This window comes from Cervus elaphus, chromosome 22 (genome assembly GCF_910594005.1).
Source record: "Cervus elaphus chromosome 22, mCerEla1.1, whole genome shotgun sequence".
Taxonomy (NCBI): Eukaryota; Metazoa; Chordata; class Mammalia; order Artiodactyla; family Cervidae; genus Cervus; species Cervus elaphus.
Window position 1 is genome coordinate 18,756,741 of NC_057836.1, and position 17,136 is coordinate 18,773,876.

At 43.0% G+C, this 17,136-nt stretch overlaps 1 protein-coding gene across 2 annotated transcripts; it reads right to left on the reverse strand.

Annotated features, from left to right (window-relative positions):
• Positions 1–2,777: 2,777 nt before the first annotated feature.
• MFAP5 (microfibril associated protein 5) lies at positions 2,778–14,638 on the reverse strand. Of its 2 annotated transcripts, XM_043881320.1 has the most exons (10): positions 14,495–14,638; positions 13,945–14,004; positions 12,394–12,429; positions 9,421–9,465; positions 8,907–8,939; positions 8,496–8,531; positions 6,907–6,936; positions 5,900–5,987; positions 4,918–4,991; positions 2,778–3,214 (listed from the first exon to the last, which is right to left on the reverse strand). In XM_043881320.1, exons 2-10 carry the CDS (start codon positions 14,000–14,002, stop codon positions 3,102–3,104), a joined length of 513 nt encoding a protein of 170 aa, XP_043737255.1. In that variant the 5' UTR covers positions 14,003–14,004; positions 14,495–14,638; the 3' UTR covers positions 2,778–3,101. The 2 variants fall into 2 exon arrangements, with proteins under 2 accessions (XP_043737255.1, XP_043737254.1); XM_043881319.1 differs by lacking the exon at positions 6,907–6,936 and having other exon boundaries at positions 14,495–14,625.
• Positions 14,639–17,136: the final 2,498 nt, after the last annotated feature.

The following is a 17,136-nucleotide window of genomic DNA, read 5'->3' on the forward strand; positions in this document are numbered from 1 at the left end:
TCTCTAAGACTGAGTCCGTTTCCATTTTGTAAGTTCATTTGTACCATTTCATTTTAGATTCCACATATAAGGGATGTCATACCATATTTCTCCTCTCTCTGACTTACTTCACTTAGCATGGCAATCTCTAGGTCCATCCATATTGCTGCAAATGGCACCATCCTTTTTAATGGCTGAGTAATATTCCATTGTATATATTTACCACATCTTTATCCATTCCTCTGTTGGATGGGCATTTAGGTCCTTCCATATCCTGCTTATTTAAATAGTGCTAAAATGAACATTAGGATGCACTTATCTTTTTGAATCAAGGTTTTCTCCAGATTATGCCCAGTAGTACGATTGCTGGATCATATGGTAGTTCTATTTTTAGTTTTTTAAGGAACCTCCACACTGTCCTGGCTGTACCAAAAAGGTGAATGGAATTTTGTAAATGGGGAAGAGAGGAAAGAAAACTGGAACCAAAACTAACCTCCCGAAACTGCCCTGGGACTGTTCTTAGAGCAAAGTTATGAGAGAAAACAAGCCTTTGTAATGGGGAGGAAAGCAAGGATGGAAAGTGAGTTAGAAGTGTTGCTTTCCACGTGGAGAAGAAGACAAAAAGCAGAGGACATCGGAATAGTGAGAAATAGCAAAGTACAGGAATTTGACGCAAAAGAAAGGGTAAAACATGAAACTGCATCCAGTGAGACCTAAGGGGACAGAAAAGAAAGAACTTTCTGGAGAACGGAGGAGTGGGCCACATCTGGGGGAGAGTAAACAAGTTTGTAATGTTGGAGAACCAGTGGTCAAGGAAGGAGGAGAAGATGGAGAAGAGCAGAACAGAGATATGTGAGCGATGCTGCTACTCAGCTTTCAAAGGGAGATAAAAGCCCAAGTTCAGGTCTTCTTTCTAAACATAGAAAAGGGAAATAGAGGAGACCACTTTCCTCTGAGAAGGAAGTTGGAAAATTTTTTATTTTAAATGTTTAATTTGCAATATATACAATACTGGGATTGGGGTGCTTTCCGGTGGGAATGCCACCTCTCAGTCAATGTGCAATAAGGGTCAAGTTCATGAAGAGATTCTTTAGTGGTTCTCAGAAACACGGTGCCTTCTGAAACCTCTCTCCATATCCATGGACTCTGTCGGTCTGTATACAAGTGCATCTGCTTTGAGAGACTGGGGAAGGATTCTGTGCTTCAAGGGTTTTCTCCTAGTATTTCTCTTTAATCAGTTGTGCAAATCCTATTAAACTAAGCTGCTTCTTACAGCAAGACTCTAGTCCTCATTTCCTCATTGTAGTTCTTCTGCAAAGTGGAAGGAATCCAACCCTTACTGAGTGGACTTCTGCCACATAGAACTGTCTCAAAGTCCCTTAGTTTCTATCTGAATTCCACTGGCTTTTGGGGAAAGGTACTGTGTTATTTAGATGAAAGCATCCATGATATTTAATTTGTCACTCATAATATGGTTTTGTTCTATGACATTGTGGACTGTTGTCCTAATATAGAGTATTTCTCTTCTTGTAAAGCAGACGCAATAGAATTAGACTGCATCTAGGCTTCGAGAAATATGAATAATGCATTTAAATCTCATCATTGAATGAAAAGAAACCTTTGAATGAACATAAATTTCTTTCATATTAAAGATGGGGAAATTAAACCAGGGCTTAATAATGATGGAAACTGACTGATCTGAGTTTACCTAGTTCATGCCAGAACCAGGATAAGAATGCAGGTTGTCTGAATATTATGTTTCTTTTACTCTTTTCTGTAAACCATCAAGTATACTTTATACTTGCCTATTAAATTTCAGGTCCAAATTCCCTTCTTCAGCCCCCAATCAGACTATTCCAGAATCCATCTGCACGATAATCTCTAGATTATAGTGATGAGGATGAAAGAAGTAGCAACAGCTCCAGGAACTTCAGAGCAATTATCCGGTTTCACGTTAAGCTAATTAACTTGTGGAGGTAGAGGTGGGCTAACCCCATTACTACCACAAAGAGTAACTATGTAAGACTTTCTAGCTCTGCTTGTTGATTGAATAACTAAGGGCATGCAAAACTGAATACCTTTATACCTGGTGTATTCCTCTCTCTAGCCTCAGCTTCTGAGCTTAGCAGAAGACAACATTTTGGGTCTTTATAATAGAACTGAATAACTCTTGTCTCTGGAGTACTTTCTAGAACTATAAATTTACCATAATCCTTCTCATAAAGAGAGCATATAAAGAAGCTGAGCCCCGAAGAATCGATACTTTCTGTGGTGCTGGAGAAGACTCTTGAGAGTCCCCTGGACTGCAAGGAAATCAAACCAGTCAATCCTAAAGGAAATCAACCCTGAATATTCATTGGAAGGACCGATGCTGAAGCTGAAGCTGAAGCTCCAACACTTTGGCCACCTGATGCAAAGAGCCGACTCATTGGAAAAAAACCCTGTTGCTGGGAAAGATTGAAGGCAGGAGGAGAAGGGGACAACAGGATGAGATGGTTGGATGGCATTACTGACTTGATGGATGAGTTTGAGCAAACTCTAGGAGATAGTGAAGGACAGGGAAGCATGATGTGCTGCAGTCCATGGATGTAACTGAGTGACTGAACAACAGAAAGAGGACATACCAGGCAAAAGTTAGGACAATCCAGCAAAATAGTAGGAGTAAAGAGGACCATGTAAGTGAATGGAGAGTTAATCTAGGAAATGCTTGAATGTAAAATATTGACGGTCTATGGTTAGTTGAGATTGACAGTGATAACATCTTCCCCCCTAAGATCTATCTCAAACAGATTCAGTAGTTAATATTTTTAATAATTTTATTCAAGTTTATTTTCTCTTGACATTGTACATAGAATGTTTCTATCTAAGTGACACATTAATCATTTATCTACCAGGTCTATGATACGGAGAAGCAGCAAAACTATGCAATACTACAAAAACTATATGTTACGTACTGAAAAATGACAGAAGCGGGTTAAAAAAAAAATGAAGAAGTAGGGGCAAAAGCTAGACATTGCAAAGGGATTGGTTTAAGAACTACTTATGTCTATGGGTTGGCTGACAATGGTTGGACAAGGAGTTCCCTCCCACCCACACATTCTTTCCTTCCTCTTCCTTGTTGATCACAGACCACTGGGTCCCTGCAAATTCACATTGTCACAGGGAGGAAGGCGGAAGTAGTTGGAGCGTCGGAGTCGCCTTGGGGGCAGACCAGCCTTCTGACGGCAGAGTTCATCTAGAAGAGAAGCAGAGCATGCTGAGATGAGAATGTAGGAAGGTGGCCAGGGCTCCAAGAGAAGAGAAGAAGAAAGAGGAGACTGCAGGGTGGTGCAGTGAAAGGGTTGAAGAGAAATAGAACAGGATTAGAACCTGGGATCTGTCACTTACTAGTTATTTACTCCCTACCAGAAAGATTCTTGACTTTTCTGAACCTCACCATCCTTTTCTGCAAAACAAGCATTGAAATACCTGCTTCAAAAATGTAGTTGAAAATGAAAGAATGGATGCAAAAGAACTGAGCACAGGTGGTCAGTAAATTTTAATTTCCTTTTCACACCTTGCTCCCAATTCTTCTAATTGTGGACTTATTAAACAGCAGGGGAAAAAAATGAGGTCCAGTCATTCAAAAGTGTTTACTGTGTGCAAATGGCTAACTTTAGCAAGTCCCCCGAGACACTTGAAAGTGCCTCGAGTCCCAGATACTCATCCTCAGTGTCAAGGTGCTTCCCTTGCAGGTGGCTTGCAGAGCCAATGAAGGCAAGGGGCAAGTTTCCTTCTGCGAAGTTAAGTACAGCTCTTACTCAGAGGGGGTTGGTGCAAGGCCGGCAGCTGAGTCAGAGTGGCTTTTGCATGTGGTGACTTTGACGACGGTAGCCATCATCTGGGGTTGGGCCAGGGGAAGGTGAGAAATAGTGTTTTCACACCATGCATAGTGTCTAACCACACATTTGGACTCTTGTAATTGTTTTTTTTTTTTTTTTAAATAAAATCTTTCTACCTTGCTCTACTTCTGAAATAACACAATAAGCAAGGGGAATGGTTCTTGGAATTGGTGGACTATTGAAAAGGTAGCCAGTGTTCAGCCAATGTCCAAGTGATTTTTTTATGTATCCAAATGTTATTAGTGGCTTTTTCTAAGTTAGTGGCTTTTCCCCTCCTGGAGTTATGAACATGGCTGCAGGACTAGTAGAGACTGTTATTTGTAATAGTTGACTTGGCCTTTCATGTCTGATGAATGATCTTCAAAGTAGCAGAGCATCTGAAAGCACTATGTATATAAGAGAAGTTAGGGGTTTCTGTCTAGTTGGAAAGAGATTTAGTGGTGCTTTCTTAAGGGTTATCAATTTTTTAGTGTTAATAATGGAAGATAATTACTTTATGATGCTGTGTTTCTGCTATACAACAAAGTGAATCAGCTAGGTATTTATTGTTTAGTCACTCAGTCGTGTCTAACGCTTTGTGACCCCATGGACTGTAGCCTGCCAGGCTACTCTGTCCGTGGGATTTCCCAGGCGAGAATACTGGAGTGGGTTGCCATTTCCTTCTCCAGGGGATCTTCACAACCTAGGGATCAAACCCAAATCCTCTGCATTGGCAGGTGGGTTCTTTATGGCTGAGCCACCAGGGAAGCCCAATACGCATTCATATGTCCCCTCCCTCTGCAGCCTCCCTCCCTCGTCTCATTCCACCCCTCTAGGTCATTACAGAACACAGCTGAGCTTCCTGTGCTGCATAGCCGCTTTGAGGGTGATGAATATACCAAACATGGTGCTTGCTTTATATTGTTTATTGCGGTAACTAGGTGGAGCAGGAGCTGATGGAAGTCTAAAGAGAACAGCCTAAAGCCCTCCTTCAAAGCCAAATCTTGGATCTGTTAGCACCTTGCCCCAGTTATCAGTTGCTCTCATTATTGTTCCTTCCCATCAAAGCCGGTCTTACCTTTCATAGCTTCGTGTTCTTTACAGACAAGACGGGAGCAGATCTCATTGTTGATGACATACATACGCCGTGAACTGCCATAGATCCAATGTCATGGTGCAAGAAGGAGATGGAAAAAGCATTGAGAGGGAGAACTAGCCTCGGCCTGAGATGCCTCTTTCAACTCCTGGAAATACCTGGATTTCTTCCTTAAGTATCTCAGACTTCTCACTCCCACCCCCACCCAAGTAGTGTAGAAGATAGAATGCTATCGATCACTTTTGTTAGTTACAACTTTGCACATTCCACCTTCCCACACTACTCCCTACTATTTTCTACCTTCACACTTGCATCTTCAGCTCCAGCCTATTTCTCGGATGTGATAAATTTGATAAACCAGTGTTTCCCTCATGACCATCCTTCCTCCAGTACTCACCATCTTTGCCTTCAGCATCTACATTTGTTAGTTAAACTGTTCCGTGTGCCTCAATCCAGACTCAAGGTTCTTTTTTTCTTCTATCATAATACACTTCCCATTACTTATTTCTCAGGTCTTAAGTCTATTTGCTTTTTTTTTTAAGTATTTTTATTTTTTTTTAAAGTTTTTTATTTTGTCTTGGGTAGAGCTCATCAATAATGTTGTGATAGTTTCAAGTGAACAGCAAGAAGACTCAGCCATAATATACACGTATCCATTCTCCCCCATGACATTGAGCAGAGTTCCTTGTGCTATACCCTAGGTCCTTGTTGGTTCTCCATTTTAAATACAGCAGTGTGTGCATGTCCATTCCTCACCTGTATTCTTCCTCAGCAACTGTAAGTTCATTCTTTAAGTCTGTGCCGACTCTAGGTTCTAATTGGCACCTTCAGAATAGCTAAAAGGGTGATGCTTAAAACTTCTGCCCTGCTACAGACTGAAATTCCAGAGTGGGTGCTCATTAAATAGTTACTGGCATGAAAGCGCTATCATGGGTGGCTCTCTGGGTGATATGGGACCCTTTACCTGGTGAAGCATATCTGATGGAGGCATTGCTTGATTGGCCGATGCACGGAGTAGAGTCTTGTGCAGGCGAATTTCTCATCCCGGCACTCTGAAGATACCCACCGTAAAAAACACATGGTTAGAGGAATGGAGGAGGGGAGAGAGAGCTGGGAAGACCTACAGAGTAGTCTCTACAGAGGATCACTGTAAGCTGGGGTATGTTCTTCCTGTAACCAATACAAAGCAATAATGCTGCTGTTTAGTTATGTCCATCTCTTTGCGACCCAGTGGACTGTAGCCTGCTAGGCTCCTCTGTCCATGGGGATTCTCCAGGCAAGAATACTGGAGTGGGTTGCCATGCCCTCCTCCAGGGGATCTTCACGACGTCAAACCCAGGTCTTCCACATTGCAGGCAGGTTCTTGGCCAGCTGAGACACCAGGGAAGCCCACAAAGCAATAATAGATGTTGGCTAAACAATGAAATTTAGGTGCTTCCCTACCTGAAAGGAAAGAGAATAAAATAGTCCCTGTGGGTTCTTCTAGGAAAAAGTCCTTCTAGGGTTAGACAGGTGGCAACATGAAAGATGAAATGCTAACAGTCATATTCTGAAGAATTTGAATTCTAAAGTGGGTCACTATTTCTCTGTTCTGGTGGTTTTTAACCCTAGCTGCACAACAGAATTATCAGTATGTTAGAGAAAGCATGACGTCTACAGTAATGTTGAGTCCTTGGTCACTTCCCGACCCACTAACAAACAGATTATGTTCAAAGTTAGTTTATGGAGAGAACTGTTCTGGGACCATGCAATAGTGGTCCCATCTTTTCCCCATGACCTTTAGAACAGGAACTCATAGACAGTGAGGTAGGGTGGGAGGGATATGAAGAAAACTACAAATATTCTTTGAGAAAGAATTAGAAATAAAACTAGAAGATGTACCAAGTATTCTCATAAGAACAAAGAGATTAGGAATCTCCAGGAAGAAAAAAAAAAAAGCTTAAGAAAAAGACAGGCAAAAGATAATCATACCTGTGGTGGTATTTTTGTCGTTGAGTGAGGCTGAAAGGTGGAAATTTTATTCAGTTATTACTGGTTCTAGAAGTCACTGCCCTGTAACTGTCATGTTGCCTTACTTGAGACCCACATGTGTGCTCAATCATGTCCAACTCTTTGTAACCCTGTGGACTTTAGCCCACCAGGCTCCTCTGTCCATGGGATTTTCCAGGAAAGAATACTGGAGTGGGTTGCCATTTCCTTCTCCAGCGGATCTTCCCGACCCAGGGATCGAACCTGCATTTCCTGCATTGAAGGTGGTTTCTTTACCACTGAGTCACCAGGGAAGCTCCAGTCCTAACCTAGGGGCAAGTTAAATACTGGCTGAATTTGTAGAATGGAGAGTAAGTCAAGGAGTAAGTCAGGGAGTTACCTGTAAAATGTTATCGGAAGGGTTGCTAATAGGATACTATAGGAAGAATGCTAGCCAGGTGATCTCATCTATCTCCAATTTCTTTTTTTCTGCTCCACTGGGTTTTAGGTGCAGCATGCAGGACCTTCGCTGGGGCATGTGGCCTCTTAGCTGTGGCATATGGGATCTGCTTCCCCTACTAGGGATCGAACCCAGGCTCTCATGTTTTCAATCGCAGGTTTATATGCTGAGAATTCTCAAACTTCTATGTCTAGCTCAGAACTTTGTTCTAATAAGCTCCAGGTCTACAAATTCAACTGCCATTTTGTGGAAGAGCTCATGGATTTTTTTTTTTTTTTAAGATCATTTCATGTCTCAAACTGCCTTCTTTCCCTTCACCAATTCAAAATGTTCAGTGAATGGTGCTACCATCCACCCAATAGCTACCATCTATCTAATAAAAAACTGGACTTCTCTCAACAGTCTCCGCTCCCAGATAGCTCATTTCTCTCTCATACCTCTAACAAGATAATTCAGGACATCATATTTTATTGGGCCTAGGCAACAGCGTTCTTGCTGGCTTTCCAATTCAATAATCTGCTTAGAACTTTCCTTTGCATGAACTGTTCTCTGGCTGATTTTCATTTCCATCCTAAGCCTTTGCCCATATTGTTTTCTTTACCTGAAAGCTCTTCACCTTTCCATTCATTTGATTCACTTCTATTTGTCTTCCAGGAGTCAACCTAGTCAATGTGCCCTTCAGAAAAGCCTTTCCTAACTCTTAATACTGAATATAGTCAAGGACTCTGAGATTTCACAGGTTCTTTTGCTTGATTATATATTTTTGGTGAAATTGAATAAAATTGTCCATTCTTTTGTCTATCTCGTCTATTAGACAAAAGATGCTTAGAAGAAAATCAGTTTTGTTCACCTTTACCTTTACCCATTTGATCTTGGAAACTTGGAGAAAAAAATCAAACCTTGGCAGTTTGTGTATCAAACCACAGTTCTTGCTTGTTAGGGGATCAAACATGTCATTAATTTAAATCAAACTGTTACAGGTCATTAATTTACATTAAACTGTTGGACGAAAGTGCTGCATAACATGTGGTCCTAATTAGGGTTCTTAACCAGCTGTACTGTCTTCCATCATGGGTGTTGCGGGAAGCCCAGAACAGCCCCTGTGGCCCTGAGGTCCCAGATCTGCACTCACCCAGGTCATCGGTGGAAGGCTTGATATCAGCCAGAACTGAAAAGGCACAAAACAGTGATGTGAGAAGGGTTCCGGGTTGACAAAGGGGAAGGCAGAGTGCAGGAGGGAGAATGTGGGTAACAGGAAAAAGCTGAGGCAATGGCTGGGTTTCTATAGTGTGTTCAGGGAAGAGAGTTCATTGAAGATAATTTTTTTTGAGTATTATTTGGCCTGTTGACATTGGAAGTCTTTATGTATGTTTTTTAAAGCTGTGAATCCACTTTGCTTCCTCTTGTTTAGAGTGCCAGGAAGCAACTTTTCTTTCATCCCCTTCCCAGTGATAAAAATTATGAGATTAATTCAAGAGCTAGAATAAATACTGTGACTATTAACATGAAACGTGCCATTTTTAAGAGCTGGGGTGAAACCTACCTGTTTCATCTGTAGCGGGATCATTCACCAGATCTGCAAAGATACAACGGATGCAGGGAATGAAAAATGCAAGCAGGAAAAACAGCAAAGGAAAAAGCAGGGTGAGGCATGATGACTCAAAAGGAGGCAAGATTGAAGTGAAAGAATGCAGACTCTTGGGGGGAAATATAAGGGACTATCACAGAAAGAAAAGGAAGCGGCAAAAAAAGCGGGCATGTTTATAGCCTTGGTGGCATCTAAGATAGACAACAGGGCTCTGAATCCATCTCTCTCTCTTTTTAAATAATATTTATTTATTTGGCTGTGCCAGGTCTTAGTTGCAGCATGAGGGGTCTAGTTCTCTGAGCAGGGACAGAACTTGGGCACCCTGTATTGGGAGCATGGAGTCTTAGCCACTGGACCACTAGGGACACCCCTGAAACTCTTTTCTAGTCTTCCTCTTTACTTTATACAGACATCATCCTGAATCCTTCTATCCACAGTGTGACAGCAAGGAAATAAAAGAATATCTTACTAGGATCTTCTGTGAATGTTTCTGAAGTCACTGTGGTCACATCATCTGCATAAAAACAATCAGAAAACACTTTCTGAGCATTCTCTGCCCCTCATCCCCCACCCCTGCACTCCCAGGAAGTGAAATTGTCAAGCACAGAAACCATCATGTAGTAAGATCCTAAAAGGATTTTTCTTTGTTTCCCAACCAAAGTCCTTTCCCCTGTAACCCAAACAAATGTCACACTTTTCCTACTCCCATGAATATACTCAAACAATCCTAACCCTAGACTGTCCCTTTCCCATTGTTCTTATTTAGAGGAATGAATGAACTACATGGCCATCAGATTGAACTTTGGTTCAGCATTGGACTGCAAGAATGACTTCATCCTAACAGATAATAACCAATACAGCTAGTTAGGGATTACTATGAGCTTGCTTTACAGATGGTAAAACTGAGCATCAGCAGAATAAATAACTCATCCAAGGTCATAGAACTTGTTGATAGTTATTATGGGTTGATGACCTCTTTGTGATACTTATTTAAATGAAAATTGTCTTTCTCAAAAAGACTGATTTTTTTTTAATCCTTTGACTGTGCTAATGGGCATGTGGGATCTTAGTTCCCCGACTAGAGATTGAACTGGCACCCCCTGAAATGGAAGTGCAGGATCTTAACCACTGAATCACCAGGGAAGTCCCCAGACTGTGATTTTTGACATGCATGATTTTAATATTTTTGGATATCCGTCTGATGATACTCTCTACACAGTACTCACAAGAGGTTACATTGGTCGTTTTCTGATGCTCACAGTGATAAGTGAGGTAGAAAGAGAGGACAGGAGATGCTTTGCTATTGATCCTTGGAAAGTAAAGACAAAAGGAGAAGTAAAAAATGGTCCAGCTCTTAAGATGGAAGCTATTTGGATAAACTAAGAAAACTTCATCTGAAACTGTACATAACAGCAACTCCTGAAACAAAGAGTCTCTGCTTTAACAAGCAACATAAAAAAGCAGTGTGAAGAACTAGACATTTAACAAACATCCCATCTGTAATGAACCTTCACTGTAAAAGGCTTATAGTCATTATTGGTTTTATCCACTAGAGGTCAGCAAATCCACATAATACTTTGCCTTGAGGTCTGCATACAAGTGTCAGATTTACAAACTGGTAAGAATAGCATTTTTATAAAGCATATCAGAGTTACTGATCCTTGTACTAGAAGCAAAACACAAAACATTTTAAAGGAATTTCCCCTGTTTATTCCTCACTTCATCTTTTAGAAAAAAATTCCAGATAGAGAGGCATCAGATGGGACAGGAAACTTTTGCATTGTTTTAACACTTTTTAATATAAGCTTTCTTCTTTCAGAGCAGATTTTGATAAAAGGAATTCAAGTTTACTCCAATCCCACAGGATAAATGAAAAATCACTGACCCGATTCATTCCAGAGGCTGTAAGAAGGGAGTGGATTTTCTCCGGGGTGTAGCCAATTCCTGTCCTGTTTCCATTTCTCTCCAGCTACATTCCAGTCCAACCACTCACGGAAATAGAGGAAGCAGTGGATGAACGAAGGGTTTGAGAATATCCTAGCTGTGTTCTTAGAATTTCAGGCGGAGTACTACTTTTCTGTATATCCCTCAGTTTACCCATCTTTTCCATGAGCTACCTCCATAAAAGCTTTATTAAGGACTTAGGAATGTTTTCTGAGAAGGAATCTTATGGAGAGATTTTCATCAGCTCTTAAAACATTTCTGCTCAAAAAGCATCACAACGTCATAAAACAGGACTGGACCTTAACCAGCCCAAAGAAAGGAATTTGGATTTTTAGTTGTGCTAGTGCTGGGATTTCCCAGGTGGCTCTCGTGACAAAGAATCTGCCTGAAATGCAGGCAACATGGGTTCGATCCCTGGGTTGGGAAGATCCCTTGGAAGAGGGAACGGATGCCCACTCCAGTATTCTTGCCTGGGAAATCCAATGGACAGAGGAGCCTGGCGGGCTACAGTCCATGGGGTCACACAGAGTCAGACACAACTGAGCATCTGAGCGCAGCACAGCACAGGGTTGAAATAAAATCTGGGTTCAAAAACGTAAGGATTCAGACCAGAACAGAGAAAATGTTTTTCTGTATTTTCATTTCTTCTACCAAGATGCACAGTAAGAAATTATATTGTGAGCCAGTATACACATATAAAACTGAAACAAGAGTAGAGATAATACTTTACTTCTGTAGTCTACTTGCAGGGTACTCTATTTTTATTTATCTTCTAAGAAATATTTATTTTGGCTGGGCAAGATCTTAGTTGCGGCTCTTAGGATCTTTAGTTGTGGCATGGGGGTTTTGGTTCCCTGACCAGGGATCAAACCTGGGCCCCCCTGCACTGGAACCATGGAGTCTTAGCCACTGGACCACCAGGGGAGTCCCCAGCGTACTCTTTTTATTTTAGTCTATCTTAACTCGTTAAAAGCACCAGTTGTGACCTACTCATTATCTTTTGACTCATTAAAGGGTTATATACTGTAGTGCCCTCAAGGGTTGGGAAAAGCAAGAGAAATTATAATTATGTTGGTGCCTAAAGGCAACTGCAGATGTTGAATCGAGCTGAAGGAAGTGGATCTTTGGAAGCCAAAACTTAATGGATTCTGTCTCATTGAGCCACGATTTCTCTATAGGACTGGGAAGATTTCTTTTTCTGTCTGCATTTTAGTTTCTCCACTCTTACATAGATAGGAAAATTCTGTTAGGAGTAGTGGGCGTTATCCGAGGGTGTGGAAATGAGATGGACATAGAGGAGATTTGAGTGAAGTTATTTCAGTAGTGAATGAGCAAGTTTTATGAATGGGATGACAGGATTATTGACTTCAATTCTATTATTTCACACACCTTGGCAGTGCCACTCTGTATGGTATGACAAATTCTTGGAACTCTGATCATTTGGCTACATTGTCCTGATAAGAACCCCAACAGAGCCTAGATCCGTGTGATCACCTACCTCCTCGCTGTCCGCTGACCCCTAGGGGTGTCCGGCCTGCACAAAGGAAGGAGAAGTATGTGAATGCGTCCAGCTCTATGCCACATAAAGCTTTTCTGAGATGAACCAGAAAATGATGGGAACATTGCTGTACTTTATCTTGCCATGTTTTATTTCTCTTACAGCTCCATACAGAAATAGGCAGACTGTTAGTGCTACACACCGACATGGAAACACTCAAAGGCAGGAGACTGCTGAGCACAAAGGGGAGCTCCGCTGGGCCCCGACTCAGGACGCCTCTTGCTCTCAGTCCATCCAGAAGGGGTGGGGTCCTGGCCCACCCACAAGGCAGCAGCCCTTCCTGATGGCCTGTCCTTCCGTCCCCACAGCCAGCCCTTCCAGCTACACTACTGTAAAAGGCCCAAAATGATTATCGCACAGTCTGTGTTTGGCAGAATAAGAAAGAAAAAAAAAAGTAGGATTTTTTTTTTTTTTTTAAAGTCCAAGGTTCACTTTCTGTGGCCAGTCGTCTAGTTCAGTTCTGTGCAATCTATGAAGGTCATTTTCCTTTTGTCTATAGAGATGGCAACATCTTCTGTGTGCGTGTGAATCTGTTTGTGTGAGCCTGGTGCTTGTGTTTGTTAGGTTAATATATCCCCACTGTTTGCCTTTGCAGTTTAAGACGTGGTGTGTGCTCAGTCACTCAGTCTAACTCTGCGACTCCATGGACTGTAGCCCATCATGCTCCTCTGTCCATGGGATTCTCCAGGCAAGAATACTGGAGTGGGTTGCCATGCCCTCCTCCAGGGGATCTTCCCAACCCAGGGATTGAATCTTCATCTCCTATGGCTCCTGCATTTCAGGGCAGGAAGATTCTTTACCGCTGAGCCACCAGGGAAACCCCTTCTTCATGGTTTAAACTTGAGTTTCTTGTGAGGTGGTCCTTATGTCTGTGTACACAATTGTATACATCAGCTTCTCCTTTTGTTTCTTTTTTGGGGGGGAGGGGGGCGGTACTGGGATCTTAGTTCCCTGACCAGGGATTGAACCTGGGCCATGGCAGTGAAAGCACTGTGTCCTAGCCACTGGGCCACCAGGGAATTTCCTCCTTTGGTACTTGTTTCCCTGTTTGTATATTTATGATAGTGACCCTCTTGGTTAATATGCATTTGTGTGTATCTTAGTTTTGCTTTAATTCATAACTCTCAGGCTGCCTTCCTCCAGATCTGAGGTCATTTCTAATCACACCCCTCTAACCGCAAAGTCTGTTCTTCTCTTCTCTCTCTCTCTCATTTTTTGGTCATGTTGCAAGACTTACAAGACCTTAGCTCCCCAGGCAGGAATTGAACTTAGGCCCTTGGCAGTGAGAGCACAGAGTCCTAACCAGGGGACTGCCAAGGAGCTCCCCATGTCCTTTTATTTCTCTTTAATGGGCAATTCTAGAACTAAGTAGCAAGCATCTCTCCTCCCATTCCCCTTCAGCCTCCTTCCATCCTCCCTCTAACATACACCTCCACCCACCTCTGAGGAGCTGACATTTTAGGGAGAAAAGGAAAAAAGGTAGGGACTCACCAGAGGACATGATGAGGGCGGTGAGAAGCAGGAGCACTTTGGGTCCGAAGAACACCATGTCTGACAGGTGAGTGGGGAGAGTGGAGACTGATCAGCACTTCCGTTCCAGGCAAGCATATCTGTAGGATGTCTTGCTTCCCCAGGTCTTTCCCGCTCCCCCATAAGTCTCAGACCCTTCCTCTCTTTTCTTCCAACACTTCTTCAAACTCTCTTCTGTGATCATTTGCCATCATTCTCACCCCTTCTTTCCCAGCAAGTCAGGAAACTTTATACTCTACATGGTTCATGATGGGCCCCCCATCCACCCCATGGCCTCTTTAAACCCTAGTATCTAAACTTTTGTTTTGATATTTGTAGCTTTTTTTTTTTTTTAAATAATATCTGCTCATCTTAGTGTCTCCTCATTTGAATTCCATGGATAATTGGGATGTCTGTTCAATTCTAAATCAGTGACATTCTCCATTGCCTGCTTCCAGCCCTTTCACACACACATACACACACACACCCTCCCTCTGTCTATTTAGGGTTTTAGACAATCCAAGCCACTCACTGTTGATGGTTCTCTGCTCTTTCCACCGAGTCCTTGGGTTGTTGAATGTGTCTCTCTCCTCTGTTCCACTTTGGCTGGGGAGTAAGATGAACAGGGCCACTCCCTGGAAAGGACTTCGAATTTGGCCTACTCTGAAACAATGAGATGAGGGAGAGCGAGTAAGAGAGAGAGAGAGGGAGGGAGGGAGGGCGGGAGGGAGAAAGCCAGGCTAGAGGAGTCTGATTCAGTGCTACTATGATGCTGGGAGGAGAAGGGCGATGGGGCTTTGCAGTCACTCACACCCTCGTTCCAAATGTTATGATCACACTGCTGAGAGATGGTGCTGCTCCCTTGACGGGTTGGCTCAAGCTCATATATGCCTTTCTTCCATGAACCACCATCTGGCCCCAGTCTCACTTTGTCCTTGGGTTACTTTTTACCTAAAGAGAGGAGAAAAAAAACAAACCCGCGGAATCCGTTTCTGTGTCTCTGGCTGTCTTCCATATTTGAATCATTCTTCCAATCCCCTTTCTCACTTTTGTCTTTTTAGAATTCTACTCCCTCAAATTTCTTTGTTTCTTTGTGTCTCTCTCTTTTCTTTTCCTCTTTTCTTGACCTGCACATTTAGCCTCCCCCCGCCCACCCCCATAATCTCATTTATTGCCACATCCAAGCAAACACAGACACCATATGAGTTTTGTCCAGAAGGGCTGACTGTCTTAGGGTTGGAGAAAGTTAAGAAATATAGGACCCTCATCCTTTTGTAATGTGGAGGAGCTCCATGAGAGAAGACGCCAGCCTTAGGCTGTCTTTTGGTTTTGTTTAAACTTATGTTAAGAATCTTGGTTTCTGGACTCTTGAGGACAAAAATGCCATCAGAAGGCCAACAAAAATTGGGAGCCAAGTTCATTCTGCTTGCTTTATTTCCTATCATATCACGTAATATGTATATAACACTTTCTCTGATCCAGGAGCTATAAAAACTTTGTCTTTGCTCTTATTCCTAGAAACTCTCGTGCTTAGACCATTACAACATCTCCACTTCAGCAAGAATAAACTTGAATGACAGAAATGCAAATCTGAAAAATGGTTAACTTTAGGTGCACTAGCAGGGTGTCAAATTCAATTTATCTGTTAGCTTCCTTAGTCTATATTCCGCTCCCTGGACAGCTACATTAGAGAGGCATACAGGTAGACCCCGGTGGCTCAGTGGTAAAGAATCTGCCTGCCAATGCAAGAGACTCAGGTTTGATCCCTGGGTTGGAAAGATCCCCTGGAGAAGGAAATGACAACCCACTCCAGTATTCTTGCCTGGAGAATCCCATGGACATAAGATCCTGGTGGGCATCAGTTCCACGGGGTCACGAAGAGTTGGACACAACTGAGCAACTGCACCAGCATAGGTAGACGGAGCAGGTAACGTTAATGGATTACAGACCAGAAGAAAGAAGAGAATTAATGATGTAAGGGAAGAAGGGAGGAAGGAAGGAAGCGGTCATGAGGAAGGAAGAGCTATGGATATAGAAATAAGCAAATAGCACCTCTGGTTTCTCTTTGGGAGCTATACCTGCTCCATCTCTGAACTATGCGGGTTCTGGTCAGTTCCCAGAACAAATCCGTGGACCAAACCCAAGTCTTCCTCACCAGCCTGGTCCAAAACTTGATCTTTTTCCATCTGCTCCATAATGAGAGTGCAGAGGCTGCAAAACAGATGTCTGGGGAGAGGCAGAGCAAAGAAAGGCAGGGTGGTGGGTGTGGGGAAGGAACGAAAGCAAACGCAGAACAGAAGGAACGACAGCAGACGCAGAGCAAAACTCGGGCAGGACACACAATAGAGGGCCTAGCGCCACACTCATGTTTTCCGTGAAGCACAGACAGATGGAGGAACTGAACTCGGGCCAGTCATTTGGCAGGGCCGGCAATGACCTCAACTTGCTGGCCCAGCCAGAGACTGTAAGACTGCATCTCCGGAAAGCCTCCCCAGGCATTAGGAGGGGGTGCTCTCCTGGGGTCCCAGGGGGCGGGGAGTCTGAAGTTAGAGCAGAGAAAACAGGGACAGAATGTTCAGAGCAAGCAGAGGGAGAAGGCAGGCAGTGAGTGGGACCTCAGAAGGAAGGGAGGGGGGAAGCTGGAAAGAAGGCGGGAACTAGTGAAAGCAGAAACCACCCTGTATTCTTGCCAGTCCTGCAAGGATGTCGTTTATTTGCAAGTACTTGGGTTGATTTCTTATTCATGGCAGCCCTGGTGGCCCCTTCAAGCACAGGTCCCTATCTGTTTTCAGAGTCTCCACTTGGACCTTAGAGAGCTTCAGATTTACTTTTCTCTGGTGGTTATCATCATAATTACATCAAGTCAAAGTCAGCACCCATGGCCCAGGAATGAGCAACTGCCATCCAGAGACATGAGCTGAGACTCTCCCTAGGGAAGACCACCCTGGGTTGCAGTCCTTATATTCATCCAACACAGGCTGGAGCTGCTGCAGGTCCAGACACAGGAAAAGCCTCTGAGGAACTGACTTGCAGGTGCAGAAGTGACTTAAGACAGGCATTCTCATGTTTAAGAGAGCCAGGAAAATACTGGTTTTCAAAAGAGGTCTCCAATCGGTGGACAATGGGTAAAATGCAAAGACAGAGAAGGGAGGAGGAGATGCAAGACAGTGTGCT